This window comes from Helianthus annuus, chromosome 9 (genome assembly GCF_002127325.2).
Source record: "Helianthus annuus cultivar XRQ/B chromosome 9, HanXRQr2.0-SUNRISE, whole genome shotgun sequence".
In the NCBI taxonomy this organism is placed as follows: domain Eukaryota; kingdom Viridiplantae; phylum Streptophyta; class Magnoliopsida; order Asterales; family Asteraceae; genus Helianthus; species Helianthus annuus.
The window spans coordinates 133,310,603-133,318,869 of record NC_035441.2 but is presented as its reverse complement, the minus strand read 5'-3'; the positions used below and the strand labels follow the sequence as shown (position 1 = coordinate 133,318,869).

At 36.3% G+C, this 8,267-nt stretch overlaps 1 protein-coding gene across 1 annotated transcript; it reads left to right on the top strand.

The window, feature by feature from the left end:
- The first annotated feature begins 543 nt into the window (after positions 1–543).
- Positions 544–7,691, top strand: LOC118481783 (arp2/3 complex-activating protein rickA-like). The gene is made up of 3 exons (XM_035977042.1): positions 544–816; positions 4,609–4,738; positions 6,853–7,691. The coding sequence occupies exons 1-3, from the start codon at positions 544–546 to the stop codon at positions 7,689–7,691; spliced, it is 1,242 nt and encodes a 413-aa protein (XP_035832935.1).
- Positions 7,692–8,267: the final 576 nt, after the last annotated feature.

Sequence of the window (8,267 nt, the reverse complement as noted above, 5' to 3'; positions counted from 1 at the left end):
GTAATTCACGATGATGAAGGCTTTGACTAGAGCTCTATTTGTCCAGAAGAGGATCGTTTGAAGAATGTTTGAAAAACAGCTCATGGCAGAGCTATAACAGAGGAAAGAAAGTTTGTTTTTGTTTCTGAAATTAAAGAAGATAACAAAGACAAAGACACAGCTGAAAACAAAAAAGAAAATGTTGTTGTTGAGGTCAAAGAGAAAACTCGAGAAGAGATTTTGAGTGAGAAAACTTATCGTGAAAGAAACATTGTTTTGAACAGAATGGATTATATGAAAGAAGAATCTGAGAGTGCTGTCAGCAACAGGAGATGGGATGAGAAGAGAGAATGTTACTTCAACAGAGAAGGAGAACCAGTTGTTCCAAAGAAAGACATAATCTTCGAAGATGTTCTTCTCATAATTCATTTAAGAGCTGAGTACTATAGAAATGTGTTGAAAGATGACAGATATGCAAAAAGGCATGAAAAAGAAATCAGATATGCCATGTTATCGTGTCTAAGAAAAAGGGATGAAGAGAGAATGAAGAAGAGTGTTGAAGAGATGGTGAACAATCTGAAGAATGTTGATAAAGAGGTTAACACAGAAGCTGTTGAAATTGAGGTTGTGAAGGAAATCAAAAATGAAGAAGTTGAGAAAGCTGTTACTGAAGAACAGCAGATTGGAGAAGATGTGAAGAAAGAAGAAGAAGAAGTAAAGAATAAGAATTTGGTAGCTGCTGATGCTGGTGATGAAGTTTGTGTTGAAGAAAAGCAAGATGATGCTGAGATGAAGCAGATAGAAGCTGCTGAAAACACCGAGGTGCCAATCACTGAGGTAAATTCTGATTCTAACATCTTATCTGAAACTGTTGATCAGTGCAAGAAATGCATGGAAACGTGCAGAGCTTGTGCTGAAAAAGATGAGAAGTTCAGAACAAGAGATCTTGAATTCACAAAAATTGAAAACATTTTCAAAGAAAAATGCAAAGAAATGCTTGAAAAAGAAAAAGTTTTTAAAGAAAATGATGTAAAACTTTCAGAAAAATGTAACAAATTAGAAAAAGAAAATGAAGTTTTGAAGGAAAATGTTTTGAAAATGACAAATGAATGTTCACAAAAAGAAAATGTGGTTCAAGAAATGAAGAAAGAATATGACTCAATGAAATTAGCATATCACATTACAAAAAAGTCATATGAAAAAGTGAAAGATGAAATGAAATTTGCTCAATCAAGAATGAATTATCTTTCTGAAACAACTAAAGAGCTTAAACGAATGTATTCTATAAAACAAGATGTTGTTAATTCCTATATTGAGGATGTTGCTAAGCTAAAGCGGCAGATTGCTGATTTAGAACAGGATAACAACAAGTTAAAAAGTTATCACGTGTCGTCATATGTGCTTGAACGAATTTTCAATATAAAACCGGGAGATGGTGAGTCTGAGCAAAACAAGAAAGGCATTGGCTCAGAGTTTCATCAAGTTCCGCCATCGGAAAAGTTTGCATTTTATGATGAAGAAAAGGTCGAAAAAGCTTTCAACCTGGTAGATCAATTGCCAGACAACATTGACGTAACCTATTCCAAATCTGATGATTCTAGTGATTCAGAGGTGGTAGGTAAAGTCGTTGAAAGTGTGTTGAAAGAAGAGTCGGTTGATACAGGCAAATCTGAATCACATGATGAAAATGAAGGTAATTTTCATGATGGATATCTGAAAAACACAAAATCCGAGAAAAATTTGATTGATGATTCAAAAGGACTGGTTTATACCATGATTGGATCGGACAAATTATTCTTAGATGTTGTATTCCTAATTCAGAATGTGATTTCAGACAAAATTGACAAAGTTTTCAAAATGGTTGAGATTGAAAAGTCAGAAATTTCAAAGTTTGCTGGAAAAGGTCACAAAACTTTTTATAACAAACCTGGTTTCAAAAAGAAAAACATGAAGGCTGAGTTGGGTTATAAGAAGAAACAAAATTGGAAAAGAAATGAAGTTCCAAATTATCAAACAAAGATGAATTTTGTTCATGGAACAACGTCAGAAGAAGAGAAAGAACTAAAATTTAGACGACAGTCAGACGAGTTCTTAGCTCAAAAGAAAAAGAAACAACCTCATGTCAAAGATGTGTCCAAGAGAACATGTTTCAAATGTGATCAAATTGGTGTTGAGACGAAAAAGATGTCTGTTTATGTTGAGAAACAGAAATCTGAAGTTGTGACTCAGAAGTCAACCAAGTTTGATTCAAAGCATACTTGGAAGCCGAAAATGTCAAAGGCTGACTCACAACAAACATGGAAACCAGTGACGTCTAGATTAAGAACAACACAAAGTTGGAAAACAATTGTTGATGCAACAAAACCAAACCAATTTTGGAAACCAAAAGTTGTTGTTTAAAGTCAAAATGTTTAAAAAGAGTCACATTTTTACAAACGAGGTACTCCAAAAGGTCAAACATGGAGTGTTAAGAAACAAATGACTTCGGTAAATGATGAAAAAGTTGAAGATAAAATTGAAAAAGTCTTTGTACAAAATGAAAAAGATTTTCCGAAGTTGAATGATGCATATTGTGTTGAAATGCCTAAGGTTCAACAGACCTGGGCTAAATTGTTCAAGTGACTGAATAGTTGAATGTGTAGGTGCTTCTGAAGAAAACTGAATGTCAACCAAAGGAGAATAGATGCAGCCTGGCACGCAAGGAGGAGGCTGCTGATCCCTGCAATGGTTAAACAGGGAGTTTGTTTGTTTTCTGTACATGAATAAACAATATTTTCAAAACCCTAAAAATTGAAAATTTAAAAACCAAAAATATGTTTACTTTTAAATTTGTCAAAAAATTCAAAAATTTCAAAAATTTTGTTGATTGAATTTGCCGGAACTCCCAGGTTGGTAATTGGGGAGTAGGAATCGGCATCTTTCTTGAGAAATGTTTTATCAAGGACATTAAGTTGTACTTGATTTAACTTTCGTACTAGTTGATGAAAGAACAAGGTGATGAATAAACCTCGTGTGTGAATCAAACAAAAAATTATTTTCTGAAAAAACCATTTTGATTAAAACAAACTTAAGTGTTTTGAAATCATAATGGGAAAATAGTTTGCTGTCAGGGGGAGTTTTGATTGAATATGCCGAAACCCTCACGGTGGAACAAACATGATTACTTTCACCAGATTGAAAAACGGTTTTCAAACTGTAAAAATCAATGTGTTGTAAATCATGGGGGCACGTTAAATTTTCTGCAAATCAATGCATGAGAGGCAGAAAATGGATGGCGAGACAAAGCTATCAGTATCAGGTTGTCAAATTTTCTTTAAATGGTTTTGAATTTTAGGGGGAGTAAGAAAATTTCAGAAAATCCAAAAACATTAGAAAATTTGAAAAAGCCAAAAACATAATAAAATTCAAAAAATTGAGTTTTGTGTAAAAAGAGGAAATGATAGTACATCAGTAGACAATCACAGTACGCTAAAGAATTGTAATGTTATATAGCGTTAAACAGTCTCACTGATGATATGCCGATAGGTTTTTATGCATTTAGTAAACTCTTTCGGGATATAAATCTAAATTCAAACTTGCTTATTTCGTGGGGAACACTACTTGGATATATAGGTAACCCCTGAAATCTCGTTTGAAGGGTCCCTCTTTCTGAGATACTAGGTCTTTATGCTTAGTGATATCTGGGGTATTATTCCGGGACTTCTGCTGAATGGAAGTTCTGACCTAGTCCCCGAATAATACTTTCCGCATTGCTTGAAACATAGCATCGCCCTCAGTAAATTGATGAAACAATAAAATTGATAATCATTGCTGTTGTAAAAAAGATCCTCTAAAGGGGACACACCTAAAGTCGAACCGTCATCTCTCTGCTGAACGGAAGTTCTGACCTGAGCTCTCACGGTTTCGCATCTAACCCCTTACAGATATCATCTTGGTATACTCACCTGTAAGACTGAATATTGGGATCTGGATACGGGAGTATATTCAAGAGGTGGGACACATGAATGAGTTTAAGTTCTTAAAACACCTAATACGTATCCTGAATCAGTTGAAATTTGTGTAAATATTTAAGTGGATCAGTATATCGACAATCTAAGTGAATTGTTTAATTCTTAATGTGTAACTAAGCTCAACGGTACTTGTGACTTGTCAAAAACTGATATGATCCTCTGACGCATACTCAAACAAAAATATTGTCTGTAAATATGTTTGTAAATATTTCTTTACTGCTTTATCTTTCAGAAAAATACAAACAGATTTTGATTCTGCTTTATTTTCGACAACCGATGTCTGAAATGTTGAGTTTCAAAATCTAAGTAAGCTGATTGTGTTTCTGAAAATAAATCAAGTTCATTAATTGGAAACTTGAAGTTTAAAATCAAAAATAAAAAATAGTTTGTGATATCTCCAAGGTCATTAAGTTGGACTTGGATGATTAACTGTGAGGGAGTTGGATGCTCAGTTTGTTAAAATCTGTAATAGAGCCAGTTTCAGATTTTGGACTCTTAAATACTGCCAAATTAATAAAGATTGTTAATAGGGGGAGTGATTTAGAAAGTTTAAAGAGCCAGATTACGATTTCTGGACAATTTCAAAACATTGTTACTTATAAACGTATGAGTGTTACAGATGTTGTTCAAGACTGCGATCCCGACAACCGAGTCTAAGGGGAAGTATGAAGACGAGCTCAACGCAAGAGGAAGCGTGGATTCAAAGAACCAGGAAACTATCCTGAAGGAGCTTGTATATGTAAAGCCAGGTGTCGATCCCAAAAGCACGGAAGCTTGACGAAAGGGGGAGTCTGAAGAGTCTATTGAAAGGGGGAGCTGAAGCTGAAGACAGATCCACGGGGATTCTGTTAAAGCAAGAGGGAGTCTGTGTTGCTGAAGATTTTAAATCTTCAAGAAGACTCAAGAGAGAGAGAGAAAGACAAGTCGCTACGAGTTCGACTACGGATTGACTACGGCAATATCCAAGGGGGAGTCTGTTAGTGCATTTATGTTTATCGCCTCCGTCATTTCCGTTCGTAACAGAAACAGAAGAATTATAGGCTTTATATTGTAAAATATAGAGAAAAGGCAAGGTGGCATTTCTGTAATTAAGGAGATTCCTCATTAAGCCCCTTGGCCTATAAATAGAACCATTAGGGTTCTCATTTAGAACTTTTGCAACTTTTGCCATTTCTACAACTTGGAGAGCTTGGATCCTAGAGAGAGAAAGTAGAGAGAGAAAGGCAAAAGGTGATTCACATTTCTTGTACAATTTCAGATCTATAAAGAATCACCGATTATATTACGTCTCGTGTGTTCGGTCATGTTCGTGTACGGATTCCGCACGTCACACGTTCGGTTACGCAATCGTTTCGGAGTCAAAAACCGGTTGTAACAACTCTCATTAAAATTAATAATTAGAATGTTAATTAGCTATTAAGGAAACCCTAATTAAGACACCCAAGTGATTCTACACAAACCCTAAAATTTTCAGAATTTTCAGAATCAGGATCAGGGCCCCTAAAACTCAGGGGGGGCAAAACCCTAGTTACGATTATCCTCATAACTATCTGTCAAATTCGAAATTGAAGGAACTGTCGACACAGCAAGCCTAGTTACACACGTAGCTACCCTATGAACATAGGTTACCACTCGCGTAGCGCGACGCCTATAAGGGTACCCCTCGCGCTACGCGACAGGGTCAAATTTTGGGTATAAATAGAGGGGTCTGGCACTTGCATTCTTGTGTTAATTCGACGAAGAAATTCACTTCGTAGACGAAGTTATACACTATTTACTACAAAAACACACACTAATATCGAATCGCTGCCGCGGAATAGGGTAATTACTCGATCGCTATTACGATTCAGTTTCCGGAATCAATACATTCAAAGAATGTCTAAGTGCCGCCCACATTGGGCTATGCTTTGTCGTTTGTCGGTAATCCGATAAATGAGTTGAAGCATTGTACTTTGTCGTTTGTCGATAATTCGATAAATGAGTTGAAGTACTATACTTTGTCGTTTGTCATTTTGATAAATGAGTTGAAGTATTGCACTTGGTCATTCATTGTGAGAAATTGATCTCGGAAGTTATCGTAACTGCTGTATTGATCACTAATCCTGTTTTATGTGCATTATTGTTAAATTAGAGATAATCAAGGCTAATCAGTAGGCTTATACCTTGCCCGTTAAATCTGCAATGTGAGTCATTCTTCTTTTTATCAACTGTTTTACAATACTCCAAATTATTTTCAAAGTGTTATAATTACAGGGACTAAGTCGTGGATATCTTGATTTATTGGTTAGTGGGGTATTGTGCACATTACTATTTCTCTCAGTTAGGTTCATTGACCTACTAGGGAGAAACGTCACTATTAGAGTTCATTGACCTAATAGTGGTATGACCATCGTCACCATTGTGACTTGTCACCATTGTGACAGAACGCCAGATAAAAATAAGATATGAACCATTGTAATCGCTCTTATGCTGTAATTTATAACTATGGGTCATTTCCTAAAAACTGAATGAACTCACTCAGTATTTCCTCGCTGACAAAACCTTTTTACAACATGTTTCAGGTGACCTACTGAATTAAGTACACGTGCTACGGAGCACTATCAAGCTTGAAGTGGTGGCTCAACTAAAATAAATAAACATGTTTGTAAAATAATGAAATTATGATATTTACGGGATTATCCCGAAATGTAAATAAATAATACTCGGGCAAATTTTCTAAGTTTAAAACGATCCTGCTAAGACTTCCGCTATAAAAATAAATACCACGGGATTTTCTGTCCCGCGGCTCCCGAAACGGGTCAAACCGGGTCGGGGGCCGTGACACCGGTCCTAACATAGTTTCATCCTCTTAACCTCAGAACAGCAGAGAATGTGTTTTCTACTGGTGTTAGAGGTGGTACATCTGTTGTTCCTCCTATTTTCCAAGGACATCAATACATGTCAACTGAACAACTACACAAGGAACTTGAAGACACAACTGCTGTTTGTACTGAGAAAACAGCCACTGAAGGAAAACTTGATCTGATAGTGAAAGAAATCAGAAATCAAAAGTCAGATATCAAAGTTTTATCAGAAACTGTCAAAGCTGTGCAGAAGCAAACAGAAGACAACGCTGCAGCCCTCAACAAACTACAAGAGTCATCAGAAAACAGGGAGAGCTCATCAGAATTCAAGAAAGCTCTCAAAGAACTGCAAGAAATTAATAAACAGATGGCTGAGGTTGCAAGTGCAGGGGAAAGCTCAAGTACAGGAAGAATCCTTGAAGAAATTCAGTTCCTCAGAGCTAACAATAGCAGCATGGCTGAGGCTTTTGAGAAGCTGATGGTGGAATTGTCTACACAGAAAGATCAAAATAAACTGGAACTTCAGAAAATGAAGAAACAAGAAGAATCAAATATTCAAGATCTTGCTGATGTTCATCTGTTGGTAAAGAGGTTGCAGTATAATGTTGCCAGACTGGCAAAAGTTGATTTTCATGAACTGAAAGCCCCAATTCCACAAGAAAATCCAGCAGGGGAGTCAGAAACTCCTCAACAAAAATTCAAACAACCAGAAATCACTCAACAAGATCCAACCAAACAATCAGAAACTTCAACACCACAAAAACAGAAGATTCCCATGGGTCCTCCTCCAAGTAAGCCAAAGTTACTCATGGGTCCTCCACCAAACATCCCAAAGCCAGATACTTCAACGGTCCAATAGAAAGAACCTGTTCCAGTTCAGTCATCTTCCACAGCTCTCACAGGAGAAATAGAATTCAGCATAAAGATGGATACAAAAGAGAAGAGAAGAATGGAACATAAGTAACCTACTCAAAAAGGCCAAGAAAAGTGATTAGAGAAGATTCAGATGGAAACTTCAAAGAAATAGAAGTACTAAAAGGTGATTTACACACAATCATGTATCCTGAAGAACACCTGAAGCATTACTACTGGAAAGGTAAAGAAGACAACCCAGAAAGGCCACTCTCTCCAATAAGCAAAAATATTGTTCAAGTCAGGAATGAGGGAAGCTGGAAAATTCTCCACAAACCAATGACTAATCCAATATTCTATATTGATAGAATCAGCACTTTAAGTACTGGAGGAGGTGTCTTAGGTAATGAAGGGCAGAACAAATACACCTTGATCAGAAAAGATAACAGTGAACAAAAGGTTACTGATGGAAATCTGGCTGATGATATTCACCCAATGGACATTGTAAAAATGAAGAATATCATTGATAAAGAGCAAAGTGGTTCAGTTGTGATCAGAAGAGCTCTTGACAGCATCAAAAGAG